Source organism: Primulina eburnea, chromosome 13 (assembly GCF_022965805.1).
Source record: "Primulina eburnea isolate SZY01 chromosome 13, ASM2296580v1, whole genome shotgun sequence".
NCBI classification, from domain to species: domain Eukaryota; kingdom Viridiplantae; phylum Streptophyta; class Magnoliopsida; order Lamiales; family Gesneriaceae; genus Primulina; species Primulina eburnea.
The window spans coordinates 33,274,703-33,292,824 of NC_133113.1; the positions used below are offsets into that span (position 1 = coordinate 33,274,703).

Here is an 18,122-nt window from a genome sequence, read left to right on the forward strand (position 1 = left end):
AGAGGCTGATCACCGTGATATGTAAACACACTAATATTATTATTATAGTCTCTAACAGGGCCTTGAATTGGTGGAATAAGTAATTGATAGTCTGTATTTTTTTTTGTTCGATTTCTCTTACCAATGGTTTTTTTGGACGAGTCTTGTCGGGTTTACTTGACCTGATTTATAGATTATCTGTTACTATTATTAAGAATCTTCCTAACAGAGATCAAAAGTTGGTCTGTTTTTTGTTTTACTAATTTTGCTCTCATTTGATATCAAATTTATATTTTTGTTTTTATTTTTTTTAAATTTCGAAAAACATTTTTGTTTTTTTTTTAAAATTTCAACAATTCAAATAACACTTTAGTCTCTCGATAATTTATCAAATTTTGTTTTAGTCCATAAATAATTATAAAAAAAACTGTACACGTGTGCAAAGTATCTAGTTGTAATAAATCAGGGACCGAGGTTCGAGGTTTACCTGATTGTCACTTTATTAAAAAAAAACATTTTAACCATCCATGCAAAAGTATGGTCATGTCAACTTATCCAGATCCTGGTCCGAAACCATCACTGATGCACATTCATCTCCGAACTTATTAACCACACAAAACAAGGAAAATAACGAATAAGAAGAAAGATAGTAAAATTGACAGGGGATTTCCATCCGTAGCAGGGGGAACACGTCAGGGGAAAAATGTCAGTAGCATCGCCACCTTCATTTTCATGCATCAAACTCCGCAACCCTCCATCTCCAAACTCAGCTCCTTCTTCTTCTTCTTCTTCTTCGTCGTCAACTGTCAAACTTACAGTAAAGAGCTCACAGTCCGAGGGCCCTTTACGAAGACCGGTGGCTCCTGCACCTGTAAAGCCTGTCCCACCGCCAGCCGCTGCGCCATCGAGTGCTCCTCCCAAGAAGGCGGTCGACGGTGGCGTGGAAGGCAAGAATGTGATCACTTTGGAGTTTCAGAGGCAGAGGGCTAAAGAACTTCAAGAATATTTTAAGGAGAAGAAGCTTGAGGAGGCTGATCAAGGACCCTTCTTTGGGTTCATTGGCAAGAATGAAATAAGCAACGGCAGGTAATCAAGGAGTTTTTGTACCGATCCCTCGTCTCTTTTTAATTTATGGTCTATATTTGGATTATGGATAATGATTTCGTCTGCTCTCTCTTGATTTGGATTGAAATTGGCATGATTAGAGTGAGTATGATATAGTTTTTAGTTTTTTGTTGGTACCAAATTTGACAGCTCGGGATTAATTGCTGAATTTATGTGGTTAAAAATGTAAAATTTGCATAAATTCCTTTAGGAAAACTCAATTCTTCATATTTCAGGAGTGAACAATATTCAATTATGATAGCTTGAGAATCCGGGAACTTGAAACGGATATCCTCTCAACCTTATAAATAAGCCACCATATAATTGCTTGTAGAGCTGATTTGTGATCGCAAATGAAATTTTGAGTTGGTAGCCAAAGAATCCCGCCTGTAGTTTTGTGAACTGAGTAACGTCTAGATTTTGGTATAAATTTGTATATCATGAGTCAGATGATTTGGGCAGACCTAAATATGATCAGAAACACGGCAAAGTGAGCTTTAGCTTCTATATCTTCTCACGACATTGTAGAAAAATCAGTTTTTTAATGATAATTTTTGCTGACATGTTTGTTGACATGCATTTACTTGAGAAACAGACTCAGCAAGCACAAATGTTATTTGCCTTAGCATCTGCCCTTTCTCGAGACTTTAGCGTATCTGCTTATGCCATTTTTAACTCTACACTCAAGATGAATTCTCGAGATGATTTATCAACTCCAGTCTTTCTTTTTATGATCCTTTTCTCTGAAGCAGGGGAAAAACAAACATTTGAACCTAAATAGTTACCCACATTGTCTTTCATCTGGTTAGATTCAATTGCATCTCTGCATCTATATCGGGTTGTAATTTTATTTTTTCTTAGAAGATTGGTGAGAAGGATGCTTTATCCTTCATTCGCATCTTATATCATTCTTAATGAATTTTATTTCTTGTAAGAAAGTCATTTTAATTTGTAATCTATTTTTTCTTCTGTTGCCTGGCTTCTTTGCCATTAGCATCTGTAACAAAGTCTTGTTTCTGAGTTGAAAATATCGGGACTAGGTGGGCTATGTTTGGCTTTGCTGTTGGAATGTTAACAGAGTATGCTACAGGCTCAGACTTTGTGGATCAAGTTAAAATCCTCCTCTCCAATTTCGGGATTCTCGATCTCGAATGATGCATACTTTTCTCTATCTCTCAGGTCCGTGAGTGTAACTTAATGTAATGATCATATATTGTTTGTTAAATTTTGCGTTGCTTTTTACGTATTCAATTTCTTGTGCTGCAATCATTTCGACCAACGATCTTCTTAGCTCTCGAGAACACAGAATTTTGAATTCTGAAGCTCCTTTTTTGTGTCACACTGTGTACTCATTTAACCTCTGCGCATATTTTTGTTGCAACTTAATGCCAACTTTTAATGTTCGTATCATTACCGCAAGCCTGTCTTGCTTTTGAGTATGTTCATTAAAAAACAATAGAGTATTTAAATATTAAATAAGCTTACCATATTCTGAAAAAGACAAAAATTTGTGTGAGACGGTCTCACGGAGATATTTTATGAGACGAATCTCCTATTTGGGTCATCTATGAAAATGTATTACTTTTTATGCTAAAAGTATTACTTTTTATTCTGAATATCAGTAGAGTTGACCCGTCTCACAGATAAAGATTCTTGAGACCGTCTCACAAGAGACATACTCTCTGAAAAAACAGGTGATCGTGATTATTTATTTGATTTTAAAAATGATTAAAGTTCGAACTCATCTGAAATTTTGAGCCAGACCATCCCAATCCAAAGCCATCGTGGATAAAGGACTATGAAAATGGAATTTTACTTTTCACTTTTTTCATTTCCATCTTTATTCCTTTTGCATTTCACATGCTATCTTATTGAATCTATTGAAAAAGTTGAAAAAAATCGACTAGACATGCGCGCAACGAATATATACAGAACTAATACATCTAACGTTCGCAATATCGAAAGTACACATATCGTTTTTTAAAAAAATAACACAACTCTAAATATCTTATTTGGTTAATTACAAAAAGAATGATTCTAACAGAAATCATTATTTGTAGGAGAAGTATTACAATAATGGTGACAGTTGTGTATGACAAAAAACAATGAGGCACCGGTTAATGTTGGCTGACATTTCGTATTAGTAGCTCACTAACATGTGTATTATGGGTCAGCGTATTTGTCCCGCAACCCCTCTGCCGTACAACAACCGTTGGTTTCACAATTATTTGAATGAAACCTGGGGTCCGTTTTATAACCATACATACATACATATATACATATATATATACATATATATATATATATATATATATGTATATATATATACATATGTATACATACAGAAACAAATATTTCCATTGTGATAGTCTCAAATGAACTATAACTGTAATTCAAATGCTATATATACTCGAAGATTTCAATTTTTAACATCTATAATTTATTTCATGCCAGCCCTGATTTTTGTCCTTGTATGAAACTTTTTTTTTTTTTTTGCAAAACTTAGTTAAATAATCAAGTAGTATATATATATATATATATCAATATGATAATTTTAGTTTATGACAATAATACATGTAGCCGTTTCTATGAAATGATCACGCATTCATGTTTCATATGATGTGTGGTTAAGTTCTACAAATTATTAGCATCATATATGTTGGGATGTTTTAGAATTAATGAGCATGAATTAAGCCAAAATAGACGAAAAAGATTTGATCGAATAAAACAGATTCAAACTTGTACCTAAAAACTATCTTAGAATTTTACATGTAAAATGAAAAGTGCTGAAGCGCCTAAAAAAGAAACTCCACGTGGTCTTGGAAATTTCTAAGCCGTCGGGGAGGCACTCCTGTGCGCAGGAGAAGCGCTCATGCGCCCCTAGAGGCGCTTAATGCCTCATTGCGTGCATGATAGGCGTTGAGGCGCCCATTTAGGCTCTTCAGCTCGGCATAATTGGCTTGGGCTGCTATCAGGCTAGAAAGAGGTGCTTATGCACTTGATAAGTGACGCTTAGACATCTACAGTACTGTTTGGCAAATAGATACTAATTTTCATGAACCAATGCATCTAAATTATGTCATTTTAAGTTTTTCACGACTTTAGAACCAAGAGACACCTCAAGAGTATCAAATATCATTTGAATCAATATTTGATCATATTTGTGAACACTATTTTGCGTTCGTCTTGTCTTCATATTATTCTTTTCATAAACAATGAGAGATTTTTCCTGTTTATTGTGCTTATAATTTACTGTGCTTATTAATTATAAGAGAAGTTGTATTTTGAAGAGAATTATCAACCACCGAAGCATAAGAGCGGACAAATTCTTCTTAAAACACGGGTTTAAATGTAAACTGAACTTTACGTTGTTTGTCATATACAAGTTTTCATCACCAACAATATATAATTGTGTTATCGATAACTGTTGACTTATTATTCATATATAATATGTTATTTTTACTCGTCTGTCTCATTCCACGAACTGCTTGAAAATTCAAGAAATATAAATTGATAAAATGGATCCAAATTATGATTTAGTGTATCCTATGACACGCTGTATATGAAAACATGTGGGCAGTTACACGATAATAATAGGTTTTTTTTAATGGTTTTAAATTAAATTAAATTAAAGTTGGAGGTCTCTTTTCCCCAAACATTCCTAAAATTTAAAAATAAGCCCTCGTTTCCAAAATTCCAAAACCGCACTCCCTCTCTCATAATCGGATCACAGAAAGCCAGGAAGATTATCAAGCCCCCTACTTTTATTTCAAAAATCCTGCCGAAAGGTCTCATCTTTTTTCAAAATCCAACCCCAATTTTGTTACTGAAAATCGCTCACTTGTGCAGTTGTGTTTTTGGTCGCGGTTGAACGTTGAGATAAAGGAGATGGACATTCACTGCAAGTTCCAAATCTTTGACTCCTTTCCAGCTTAGGACAGATCTTGGCGGCGTGGTTTTAGCTCTCTTTTTATTTTCTTCATCGCTGCGGTTTTCACTGAATGGCTAAGCGCGTGTTACGAAGTTTGGAAGGGGAACAATGTGAGATTTTTGTTTCTGCGCTTTTATTTTTTGCTACTTTTACTGTTTGTTCAGACTTCAAAATTTCTGGGTTCCTCTTTTCTGGGGTGTATGTTATGCTTTCACTGTGGCTTAGACTATGGCTGTGTTTTTCCCTTTATCAGTGTTATCAGCATTAGAAAAAATATTTTTAGTATTTTAAGTTCATTTATGTGATTATTTTTTGTTTGAGCGGAAATGGATCTTGTCCAGTACTGTTAGGAAGTTTTGGACTTTATAGAGTGCTTGTCATGATAACTTGGATAACTTTAGTTGAAATTTAACGGTGTGGACTTTATCTCTGATGCTGGGGCTTTTACAGCTAACTCTTGCTTTATTGAGGTCTTATAGATGATTAATATGTATAATGATGATGGATGCTGTTTCTTTCTCCTTGTCTAAATCTATATCTGCAAAACAATCTTCTGTAACTTCTTGAAATAGCATCAGGTGTTCAACGGTAAGTTTCTTGATAATCAAATGTACAAGTAATAATTCTACAGGGCAATGGATAAAAATGTCTTGGAATGAAGGTTATCAAAAAAACTGGTTTCTATGATGATTATATGTTCTCAGTGATTATTTTTTTGGGCTGGAAGTCATTTCCTCACTGCCGTTAATGATGTAATTAAAATCGTATTCGTATCCTACACGTGGGGCTCACATGCATTTCGAATCATGAAGTACTACACATCCTTACACTCATTAGTCATTGCACAGTACTAACTTAAGTTTGCCACCAAGACGATAAAATAAAGTGAAGCATTCTTGCACACGGAAAAGAGCTAAAAATTGGCCATGTGTGTTTGGTCAGTGCCTTTGCTTGTGCGTCTCTGGAGTTATAGAATTTTAACACAAAGGGTAGGAAGTGAGAACTTGCATCCACTTTGGTTAGATATTATTCTTTTTATTAAACTATTAAAAAGGGCTAAAGTGTGGAAACTAAACATTATAAATGTCATAAATTCTCATAAATACTCTGGTACTGTTCTGGATTTTATAAGTTGAATAACATTTTCATCATCCACCTCTTGCAGATCTTTTTCCTTGGTGGGAGATTGATATTTGGCCCTGATGCGAGGTCATTGCTCGTCACCTTATTGTTAATAATCGGCCCAGTCGCTGTGTTTTGTGTTTTTGTTGCAAGGCATCTCCGCCATGAGTTTTCCTCGCATAATGCAGGATATGCTATTATGATTGTCGCTATTCTCTTCACAATTCATGTCAGTGCCAATACTTTTTTACTCTTAGATGCTTTCTTTAATAATATGGCGCTCTTTAAAATTTTGGTTGCCATGCACTTTCCCCCACCTTTTGTTTGATGCAATTATAGATGTTCTAATTGGCAAGGATGTGGACATTTTTCGTTTGGCGATGTTCCTGAACTTCCTGTAGAGTGTAGACTATGTTATATTTCATTAGGTAAAGCATAGTTCGCACCTGAGGGAGCTGTTGTACTAGCAGGTATAGTTGATGGATAAGGCCGGTGGTGAGGGTCTTGTATGCTAGAGGAAAAAAAGATAATAGCCATGTAAAAATGAAACATCCATCAGTTCCTTCGGTGTTGATGTATCTGTACCTATATAGCAAGGATTAAGCAACGGCTATGTTGCATGGATACGGATACGAGTATCGTATCGAATACGATACGGATACGGCGACACGTCAAATTTTGAAAATATAAGACACGATACGTCTAGGATACGACAATCATTAAAATATATATAAATATTATATATATTTATATTTATATAAATTTAGTATTGAAAAGTAAAAATTATAGAGATAGATGTAATATTTCTTTAATCATGATATATCAGGATTTAGGTACAAAATATTAAACGCAAAATCCATCTTAAGCAAGTAAAAACAAAAATCAAACATCCATATCGGTTGCAGGCGGCGGCGACGGTGGCAACAATAGCAGCGGCAGACATAGAGAAGAAGGGCAACGCGATGAGTTGAGAGCGGCTTCAGCAGAAATAAAAAGAAAGAAACGACAAATGTATATTGGATTTAAAAGACCAGCCCAATATATGTTAAAGTATTTTCCTTTTAGTCCCTAGAAATTTTAATTTTTTTTAATTGACCCCTAAAATTTTTAAGTATTTGCAATTTTGCCCAAACGTATCCGAAAAACGTATCCACGCCGTATCCATGGCGTGTCCTCGCTGTGTCCAAAACGTATCCGGCTGGTCAACCCTAAACAAAGTCAACGACACGGATTTTGGGGTATCTGACACGCGTATCCGCGTATCGTATCCGTATCCGATACTTCAAAAAAAAAATTTCAAGGTATCCGTGCTACATAGAGCAATGGCCATCGTAGTAACTGTCTTGGTTTCTATGGTATGTCAATGTGTGAAATTACCCGAATACCCACTCTCTTTGCACAACGGAGACATGCTAGTTTACCTTCTTACCAATGACGCCGTGGCTGCATCTTCTCATGTATGTCGGCCATTTTTTGCCAAGTATTTACTCATTTACGTAAAAGTTCTCCTTATTAGAAATTGCATTTAATTTTCCGTGTCTCCTTATATATTTACACTATTAATAAAGCGAGAGTTTTAGTCGTAACTACCTTTTAGTAAAGCTTTTTTCCTAATCCCAAGTCGCCCTTCCCCATTTTAGCTTGAATACACAATTTGTTCTTGAACTCGACTCTTTAAAAAAAAGGAAAAACCATTTTATCTTAAGATCTTATCATATATGTATTTAATTTCTAGAGTGTTATTATTAAATCAAGAACTTTAAGTGCACCATGTGTACAAAACATAATATTCATGTGATTATATTATACATACAACGTATATGTGCAGTTGCTAGAAAAGATAAACATGGAAAGGGATCCCTTTTGATTTTGTGGTGAAGCTCCTTATAAATACCCAATTTACACTCTCTCTACTCTTCATTTGATTGAATGAATACATACAAGACTCCTTTCCAATTTCCCTCTTTAATTTTGGATGGTAGCATTTTATCCCATATTTTATGAGTTACTCAATGGTTCATTTACTACTTTTAAAGTCCAATTTTTTAATTAAAATACATCTATATTTTAGTTTGTTTCACATTCGCAACACATGTGCGCTTATTACTAGCTTAAACTAGATGCCAACTTGTCATGCATGCTTAACGGTGATTATTAAATGATTTACCGGACAAAGTGCTTGTTTTCTGTTCTCAGCATGCGTGGATTGCAAATTGGCTCCAGCTATATCTTATGCATTGACTTTATTACCCTTGGTTTTTTTTTATATTCGATCCATGGCCTTTATTCCAATTATGCAATCCACTTACCTTTATTCGCTCTCTTTGCACTCTGCTCTATTTAATGGCATTTCTCTTGAGTCATGTTTTATGCTAATTCAAGTATTTGTTGGTTTATAATGAGATTTAACTAATTTTGACAGGTTTTGGTGCTTCTTCTCCTTACTTCAGCTCGTGATCCAGGTATTGTGCCGCGTAATTCACATCCACCTGAAGAAGAATTTCGTTATGACAATTCAGCATCAGTGGAGATTGGTGGGCGGCAGACGCCAAGCCTCCAGTTTCCTCGAACTAAAGAAGTGATGGTCAATGGACTTCCTGTAAGAGTTAAATATTGTGATACTTGCATGCTCTATCGCCCTCCTCGTTGCTCACATTGCTCCATTTGCAACAATTGTGTGGAGCGTTTTGATCACCACTGCCCTTGGGTAGGCCAGTGCATAGGATTGGTATGTCAATTCATCATGAGACTGTTTACATTTGGATTCTCCCTGCTTTTCCTTTTAGATGCATTATCATGCCCTTTATTTTTTTTACCGTGTTTTTACGTTAGTGGCCTAACTGGCTCTTCAATTTTTCAATGTGCAGCGAAACTACCGGTTTTTCTTTTGTTTTGTCTCTTCTGCTACACTTCTTTGTATCTACGTGTTTGCAATGTCTGCTTTGTACATCAAGGTTCTGATGGATGATTACCATGGGACTGTATGGAAAGCAATGAAAGAATCTCCGGCATCTGTAATTCTGATGGCATATTGTTTTATTTCCTTGTGGTTTGTTGGTGGGCTTACAGGGTTTCACCTTTATCTAATAGGCACAAATCAGGTTGGATTTATTGTTTTATTTATTTGTCCTATTTTTGGTTTTGTTGCTTGTAATATCTGATTATCGCTGGTTGGTTGTTAGAGTTTGGTTTTTGATTATTCAATAAACTCTAAAAAAAGCTAATGTGGTTTGTGCTGTGAAAATTTTGTGCTATTTTTTTATCAGAATTTGATACCTCCTCGACAGCCAATCAGGAAATCATGGTAATGACATAAGTGGATATCATTTTATTTTCTGGGCTTTGAGGCGCATACTATCACATCACTGCATGGTTATACTAGAAAAAATAAATGATGTTGAGTGGGTTCGGAAGAAGGGAATCTGTTGGTGTTTATTTAAAAGGAAGATAAAATATATTCATGGTTATATCTTTTTAGGGAAAAGAAGGGAAGCATGAGGGTGGTGATTTGGATTGGCTTGTAGAGAGAAAATCTGAAGGAGGCTAGTAATGCCCTTAATATAGCAGTCAGAATCCCAAGTTCCGTCAAAAGTTCATTTAAGGATAATACCGCATAGAGATAGAGCGCTAGAATGAATTGATGTAAAATGAAAAATTCTACCTTATCTGACATTTTTCCCTTTTAAATTATTCCAACTCCCTGGTGGTGTTGGCTGTTGAGAATCATTATTATATCACGTGTGATATTTCCATGATATAGTTCTATTCACCCGGTTGCATTTAATTCAAATTCTCTTTGTTGTGTTTCTGCAGACAACCTATGAAAATTTCCGCTATAGAGCTGAAAACAGAATCAATGTTTATGATCGTGGGTGTTTAAATAACTTTTTGGAAGTATTTTGTACGATGGTAAAACCTTCAAAAAACAACTTCCTAGCATTTGTACAAGAGGAACCGCAAAGGCCTACTCTGCCTACTACCCGGGATGCTGAACCTGTTGATACAGGCGAGGATCGGCGCGTGAAAGTGGAAGATGATCTGGATACTGGTGGAGATTTTTTGAAGATCTCGCAGCGTCACAACATTGAAGATATCGAAGCAGATATTCGTAGCAGAGGAAGCGATGTTCCCCATCATAATTCCTCTGAAGGTGATTCTGTTTTTGGATCTGATAGGCGAGTCCCTGCCATGCAATCAGATGTGAGACACTCAAGTTGGCGAAGAAGAAGTGGAAGCTGGGAGATTGGATCGGAGGGGACTCATGCAACTCCAAAAGAAGCATATCAATGAGCACTGAGAAGGGCAGTTGATGAGATTCACACCGGAAAGGTTACATCTCTACATGCTTGATTATGGCGTCGCTTTTGGACTTTGGAGGAAATATGCCATGTGTTTAATATTCAATTTTAGGCAGGGAGTTTCAGATGTACTTCATATTCCGGACACATTTGATCCTCTGATCTCAATCTAATATTTTTCCTGATTATTTATGTAGCACGAGGGGTGATTGCTTTCTTTCCCTTGTATTGTATTTTCCCTAAAGTAAACAGGCTTTTTATTGATCTGTTGTGTGGTCGTGTTTTCTGGAATTGGTATTCTTTGTGTAATTAACATCGGGGGTCAATTATTGATGGTTTTATAATATATATATTTTGTTTCATATTGTATGCTATTTTTTCTTGTTAAAAACCTCCATTATGGATAATTTTGCGATAGCTCGTGACCGATATTCAGTGTGTTCTTGTTAGTATCTCGGGTAAACTATGTTGGTGTAGCAAGAAGAGTGGCATTTGTAGCATAAGACGCCGGCGGCCTTGGCCTAGGGGATAGCCAATAATGCCTACATAGGGGTGAACAATCGATTAAAATCTTAAACCAAAATTTTGCCATCCCTTGTCTCTGTGAACAGAATATTTTTGCTGGGAGTATATAATCATGTTACATAACTCGGAAAATAAAACACGCATTTAATATATTTTTTATTAAAAATTTATAGAAATTATGAGTGAATAAAATTTTCTTCAGTTCATGAAACCAAGGGAGGAAATTCATCATCACAAGGTTTTTATGCAACAAGTATGATATCACTCAATTATTCTACAATCATGGCACCGAACGAGTAATTTGAATAATATACTTACTAATCTCTGAGATACAAGTTCGAAGGGAAAATTGTACAAGCCTTGTTCTATTATAAAACAGTGGTGGGTACATCTACAATTGGTAATAGTAATACTGCACAAAATAAATATAAAGTTTACAGAGAAAGACACAAAACAAGAAGAAAAAGGTTCTTGAATGAATACCCTTTGCAAGAAGGTAAAATATAATATATGAAAAAATACTTAAAAACTTTATTTTCTTTTAGAATCACGGAACAACATAATTTATCCAAAGAATTGATGAAAACAAATATAAATGTGTGCATCGCAACCCTTTTTTATCTACACACAAATCGCCCATACCTTCTTCAAATGAAATCTTTCCACTTCATGTCCATCAAAGATTGGGATCTTTCCCTTGAAATTCTTCTCTTTTCTGCAGTTACCACGAAAATTTTCCACGTATAAACGCATAAAGGCTGTGGTTGACATCATTAATCACAATTCAACCCGCAGACTTCAAGTATTATGCCGTCTCTCGACAAAAACGGGTTGATTCGTACCCACAACAATGAGAATATAGAAGCAAGAAGAATGGACCACACCACAATGATGGTGGGAATCCTGTTTTGTCTTCCCATGAAACCTTTGAGGAAGGGGTATAAATGGAGAATGACCCAAATTGCGAAAAACAAACGGCCAAATAAAGGACCCCATGATTCGTACCCATTGCTTATGGCATCCGATATACCAACTATAACGCCAATGATGTTGATGATCATTAGTGTCAGCGGAGGGACTAACAATGAGGTCCATTTGAAGAGATAGAGATCAGAATAATCTCCATCGTCTGCGGCTTTGGAAGTAACAGTGAAATTTGTGTTCACACCAGCCAAGACCTTGAGGAGACCTTGGATCAGAGCAAAGAAGTGGGATGAGACGCCTCCAATTACCCAAAATTGCTCGTTTCTCCACATGTCATCTATCCCAACACGTCCCCACTGAATTTCTAGGACACTCGTTGCAGCGATCGACATAAAGAGAGCCATGAAAAGTATACTGGCATAGTTGCTTATCTGTAGATGAACAAGAAACATATCAGCACCAATGCCATTAAGGGTAATAAAGAAGTTTCTGCTTGGGTGTGATCTTGTAACTCATAGAACATATTATAAAATTAATTCATAATATTAAGATCACGATTCATCGTTAATATGATTTAATGTTACTTTGTACCGCATACATCCCAAAATTTTCACTTATATGAGGAGATGACGATTGCAACCTACTAAAGAAGATCTAATAGAATTCTAGCCCTCTGGGCATTGTGCTGTGGATACAAAGGTCTTTAAGGCCGTACCACGTAATGAGCAGGAAAAAATTCGAAACAGCATGCAAAGTAGCTCAATTCTGGAACAGAGATTACCTCAGGGACAATGAATTTTCCTGTGAGGAGACAGACTGCTGGCAAGGTACAATAAGCAATCAAGGGAATAGAAGTCAATGGATAGATGATTGAGTTTATGTACGAAAATCTCTCTAGGGGCTTTAGACCACACCCATATCCATACCAAATCGGGCAATGCCTGCTCAAGAAAATTTCAACTGATCCCAAGGCCCATCGAAGAACTTGGTGCAAACGATCGGAAAGATTGATCGGGGCCGACCCCTTAAACGCAGGCCTTTTGGGTATGCAATAAACTGATCGCCAACCATGACAATGCATCTTAAAACCGGTTAAGATATCTTCAGTGACAGAACCATAAATCCATCCAATCTGGAAGAATAGAGGTGTGAGAACATATAAATCAAGAAAATGTTGTGAAGAAAACTTTATTTGCAGAGAAAACACACCTCTCTTCCCCATTCAGTTTTATCTTCATAACCACAACTAATGACATGAATAGCTTCCTTTAAGAGCGATGCAGAACTTGCTACAGCAGGAACACCACCATCTTCAAGAAGTGTCGAAGCAATGAACACAGGCGACTGTCCAAATTTTTTTTCGAACTTTATTTGGGGCATGAGGGATGATTTTCCATTGTCAACTCCTGCCCAAAAAAGGGGAAATAGAAGCATTCATCAGATTCTTGAAAAAGGGTATCGATGACACTTGACATTATTTATAGGGTCGAGCTCTGTCGTGTAAACTAATTTTAATTGTACAACTCAAATTAATTAAAGTATACAGCAACCTAACAAGAAGTTTTGATCAGTGCAGCCACAACAAGAGCTATTATTGCAACCCCATATTTTCAACTCACCATCGATTCCTTCCTCGATATTTTCTAGAGCATGAATCTGTGTCGAAGCTTCCCTAACCTTGGTATTTTTCTTCTTATCCTTCGACGTCTTTTTCTTGTTTTTCTTTCTCGATCCAAAACAGAAGCAACACCATTTTGGCCAACAATTGCATGTTTTACCAGGGGGCTTCGCCTTCTTGGGGGCATCATATCCATAAAGTGCTTGCCTCCTGAAGACACATCCAGTTCCAACATATATCGGACCTTGGATCCCATCAAGTCCTTTCATATTTATCTGTAAGAAATCATGAGAAAATTAGCTTCCTGAAGATGAAACTTATGAAAGGATTAATTCAATATCCACAAAAGGAGTCTCACGTACATCGAAAAAGACAACATTACGATTTGAATATCGATCATGCTTATCAATTCCATCAAATCTTTGAGGAAATTGCACGTAGCATATTTTCTTTCCAGATTGAGGGTCCATCATGAAACACATAGCTTCCCTAAGGGCTTTGCTGTTATTTATGTAGTGGTCACAATCAACATTGAGTAGGTAAGGTGCATTGGAGATGACAGCCGACACCCTTATCTGGAATCAAATTTAAAAAACAAAGAGAATGAATAAGATAGCTTAATATGTCAAAAACCAATCTCGAGAGAGAAAATAAACAAGATTGAAATACCAAAGCATTCATAGCGCCGGCTTTCTTGTGATGCTCAAAACCCGGCCTCTTCTCACGAGAAACATATATAAGCCTAGGCAACTCATTCCCTTCAATATCCCGAACACCATTTTGACCAAGGAACACCTGAAATGAAAAAACAGCATTTATTTGTAAATATTATGTTGCTTGTCTTCATCAAATAGAAACGATCATGGCGATGATGAATTTTTTATTATACCTGTATCATTCCTGGATGGTCTCGAACATTATTTCCGGGCCATGGAGTACCATCCTGCATGGTCCAACCATCCTCAGGAACCTTCTGTGCTGTGGCAACCAATCCATTTATTCGAACTTTGAACTCTTCGTATTCTCTCTGCATGAAAGCAATCACAGCAGACAAGTTGCAGACATTAAACTTGCACCGAAACAGAATTTACTCGGTGGATGACTAGATTTTCTTGGTACTCAGAGTAACTAAAACAAAAAAATGGTATGTTTACCGAATGGAATACGAGCATCTTTTTTCTAAATTTCACAAAGAAAACAAGTGTACAAAGAGAAAAACAGAAAATTCTCAAACAACTACAGTGAAAGAGTAGGACACCTTCATAGCACGACGTTCTCTCACAAATGTTGGCTCGACCTTGTCTTTCAAATAGTCGACCTTTTGAGCAAAATACCATTCAGGAGCCCGAGGCTCTAGGCTATATTTCTTGCAGAATGGGACCCATTTTCGGGCAAACTCGGATGTTTCAGACAGAGCTTCAAAAGTAAGCATTGCAGCACCATCGTCCGAGACATAGCATGCAACCTTGTCAATCGGATAATCCACAGCAAGTATAGAAAGAACTGTGTTTGCTGTAATAAGAGGCGGCTCTTTCATTGGATCCACCGTACTCACGTATATGTCCACAGGAGCTAGCTCCGAGGGCTTTCCTTCTTTCTCATACCTAATAAAAATTTCAACTCACGTGAATTTATAAATAAAAACAAATTGCAATCGAACAGTGTGGATGGAGGAAATATAAAGAGAGATATATACCTCAGTGAGAGCCTATCCAGGTACGTTTCTCGCTCAATGGGGCACCATTTTGGAAGCTGATCAAATATCCACGACACAGCGAACCATATCTCACAAATAATGGAAGTTAACCATAATCCATATGCATCATTCACAGGGTGAAGGATTCTATAATGGAAGAACAACCCAAGAATCGCCATTCGTATTACAATGATTATTCGGTACGGGCTAATCTTGCTTGAAGAAATCGGTAACTTCCTGGAAAGTGGCTGCCTGCCTTCATCCATCCTGAAAATCACATCGTAATGAAATTTAACAAATATTATTATGCAATGGAAGAAATAACCATCTCTACTTTGAAAATATCTAGCTACCAAATATTATTAGGGAGTTATTTCATCAACGTACAAATTTCTTGAGAATTTTTCAATTATGCGAATCCACTGAAGATTCATATATCATGAAAATAAAGAAATATCAAGGATGACAAACACATTCAAAATCCTCTTCCGGGTAACCAATTTGACTATCATCTCAAGTTCCAACCTCGCAAAGGGTTTTCCAACATTATTACAAAATTAAGCTTTTATCCATTAAAACTTTCCATTTTCTGCCAATGGAGAATGTAATAGACCTTTGAGTTCAAAATCATAGCCTTGCTATCCATAGGGTGCCAACGTAGCAAAGGGATATGAAAGATCACATTCTCCCGAGGTAAAAAAAATGGAACTTTGTACACCAACAGTAGTTTCTTGAATTAAACCTTGTAAATAAATTCCAACTGTGAAAAAGAAGAGTAGTTCCTATAGAAACAAGTCAACCACTCATTAATACATTATTAAAAAACTTAGAATCAATAGAAATTTCACATAACAAGCCAGACCACCGACACTTGTTTACCGAATATAAATGAAAAAAACAATCAAAGAGAGTGGACCTACTTGGGTAAATCGGGATCATCCAGCTCATCTCCATTAACACCACCTTTATCTCCTTGATGCTTAACCACTTGAAGCTTATCATTTTGCTTTCTCTTCCATTCCTCCATTCTTTCTTTCCAGGCAATGGTACCATAACCATATACAGCCAAGTCTTTCTTCGGATCCATCGGCCGTGGCACTGAAATGTCGGTAGGCAAATAATATTTGTAACCCAGAAAAAGAATTTTAAAGAAAAATAAACAAATAATTTAAACCAAGTTCTAGGGAAACTTACGAGACATGGAAGAATCGGAGAACGGAGCCGGGTGGATTCGCTTTCCACGGCTCATAAATGGTGGGATAATAAGAGCATGCTTGTCGGCAGATATCGTATCATCCTTCACGAAAAACTCGAGAGTTCAGTAAACATTTCAAATCAAAACACTTGAACATCAAGATTCCGGGTTTGAGTAAAATTTTCGAATCAAAACCAAATCTTTACTCAAGAAACAAAAAGACGAAGGAAAATTTTGATGACCAACCCACCTCTTGACCATACGTGAGAAGAGGGATATCTGAGTTAAGATTTGAAGCGTCCGCTTCCGACGCAACGGTGATCCCAGATGCACTCCGGCCAATATTATGGCGAGCAAAGTGGCCTGCTTCAGAAAATTGCATAGGGACTCTCCTTTCATCGATGTTATAGTCAAACTCGTTCTCCAAATCATCAAATTCATCTTCATCTTCGTCTCCGTCAACTCTAGGACTCCCTGTAAAAGTTAAGTGGGCCGGTGATAAAAAGCATAACAAAAAGCCGACAAAAGTTCAGAAAATTTCAGCAACTAGTTTTACCTTTAATGCGTTTGTATCTGATTTTGCACTGCGGACAAGCTTGATTACCCTCCCTTCTTTCGTACTCGTAGCAAGATCTACAAACAGGGAATGCACATTCATTGCAGGCAACGAATGGCTCCCCATCTACGGTGAATTCAATCTCATCCCCACAAATCTGGCAATTTTGCCCGCTTAACTCTTTTACCGAAGTCACCTGAAATTGGGAAAATACATCTTTCAAGTGTAAACGAGCTATCAAATCAAGAAAACACAAGACTTTTACAATCAATTAAACTGATTTTGAAGCAAAAGCGGTAGAAATGCAGGAAAATGTAAAGTCATTAAAGAATGCAACCGAAGCTAGAATTTTGACCGGCTCTGAAATCTAGAAACTCAAAAAGGAGGTGAAAGAAACTAATTTAGGAAAAGCCATTCACAAGACGCAGAAATTGTATCAGGTTTAACGCAAAACGGCAGATTGTACAGACAGAATTGTATCAAGAAGATGGTAAATAAATCTGAGCATCCAGAACAAAATGCAATGGACGCTAAAAACTAAAACACAAATATAACCATATAACCAAGACGCATAAACACTTGAAAAAAGTAACCACATTTATCATAAAAAGTGAAACCCAGTACAACCCATTTGACAGATTAACCCATGAAACAACATCATGATGAAATCTTTTCAAAGCACTCACTCTTCCAACATCATCGGCATTGATGACCACGAATTCATTCCTATTGTGTGAACCAGCAACAAGCCTGCCTTTAGTATCCATCCCAAAAAGAAAGAACGACTAAAAAACCGAGTCTCCTCTCTCCACTCACACGCACACACTCAGAATTACAAGTAAACATAAAAATCAAACAACCCCATTTGCACGCACCCTCGTCGAAGAAAGAAAGAAAAAAATGCAACGGGCCTCTGATAATTTCTCTCCTCTTAAACATACAACCCCTTCCATTAAACAATCAACTGAAAATGATACCTCAACAGACACTAAAGAAAACAAAACAATAACACATTTGGAGATGAAAAAATGGCGTTTTTTTAATCACAGTGACTTCTTTTGTGTTTGGGAGTAGTTGTGTGTGTGGTTTCGTTTCCCCTTGATTCTTTTCTTGAGGGCAACCCCCTGTTTATGAAAAGGGTCCCTCTATAAGTATACCCTCTCTCTTTCCTATT

The 18,122-nt window shown here is 36.6% G+C and overlaps 3 protein-coding genes across 3 annotated transcripts; 2 read left to right on the plus strand and 1 right to left on the minus strand.

Annotated features, from left to right (window-relative positions):
* Positions 1-546: 546 nt before the first annotated feature.
* Positions 547-2,422, plus strand: LOC140810670 (light-harvesting complex-like protein OHP2, chloroplastic). The gene is made up of 2 exons (XM_073168537.1): positions 547-1,065; positions 2,124-2,422. The coding sequence occupies exons 1-2, from the start codon at positions 683-685 to the stop codon at positions 2,236-2,238; spliced, it is 498 nt and encodes a 165-aa protein (XP_073024638.1). The 5' UTR covers positions 547-682; the 3' UTR covers positions 2,239-2,422.
* A 2,433-nt stretch (positions 2,423-4,855) lies between these two features.
* Positions 4,856-10,793, plus strand: LOC140808628 (protein S-acyltransferase 8-like). Its single transcript, XM_073165754.1, has 5 exons — positions 4,856-5,124; positions 6,180-6,365; positions 8,559-8,864; positions 9,004-9,237; positions 9,950-10,793. Exons 2-5 carry the CDS (start codon positions 6,336-6,338, stop codon positions 10,424-10,426), a joined length of 1,047 nt encoding a protein of 348 aa, XP_073021855.1. The 5' UTR covers positions 4,856-5,124; positions 6,180-6,335; the 3' UTR covers positions 10,427-10,793.
* Positions 10,794-11,274: 481 nt separating this feature from the next.
* On the minus strand, positions 11,275-18,122 carry LOC140808627 (cellulose synthase A catalytic subunit 5 [UDP-forming]-like). Its single transcript, XM_073165753.1, has 14 exons — positions 17,635-18,122; positions 16,949-17,144; positions 16,643-16,866; positions 16,392-16,494; positions 16,118-16,295; positions 15,198-15,464; positions 14,760-15,105; positions 14,391-14,528; positions 14,171-14,296; positions 13,864-14,076; positions 13,503-13,776; positions 13,093-13,289; positions 12,665-13,015; positions 11,275-12,314 (listed from the first exon to the last, which is right to left on the minus strand). Exons 1-14 carry the CDS (start codon positions 17,713-17,715, stop codon positions 11,733-11,735), a joined length of 3,276 nt encoding a protein of 1,091 aa, XP_073021854.1. The 5' UTR covers positions 17,716-18,122; the 3' UTR covers positions 11,275-11,732.

Coding starts and splice junctions, on each gene's coding strand:
- LOC140810670 (XM_073168537.1), top strand. CDS start 683: ATGTCAGTAGCATCGCCACCTTCATTTTCATGCATCAAACTCCGCAAC. Junction 1,066..2,123: donor AATGAAATAAGCAACGGCAG/GTAATCAAGGAG, acceptor TATCGGGACTAG/GTGGGCTATGTTTGGCTTTG.
- LOC140808628 (XM_073165754.1), top strand. CDS start 6,336: ATGATTGTCGCTATTCTCTTCACAATTCAT. Junction 6,366..8,558: donor CTATTCTCTTCACAATTCAT/GTCAGTGCCAAT, acceptor TAATTTTGACAG/GTTTTGGTGCTTCTTCTCCT. Junction 8,865..9,003: donor TAGGCCAGTGCATAGGATTG/GTATGTCAATTC, acceptor TTCAATGTGCAG/CGAAACTACCGGTTTTTCTT.
- LOC140808627 (XM_073165753.1), bottom strand. CDS start 17,715: ATGGATACTAAAGGCAGGCTTGTTGCTGGTTCACACAATAGGAATGAA. Junction 17,145..17,634: donor ATGCCGATGATGTTGGAAGA/GTGAGTGCTTTG, acceptor TCCCAATTTCAG/GTGACTTCGGTAAAAGAGTT. Junction 14,529..14,759: donor GAGAACGTCGTGCTATGAAG/GTGTCCTACTCT, acceptor GCTTTCATGCAG/AGAGAATACGAAGAGTTCAA.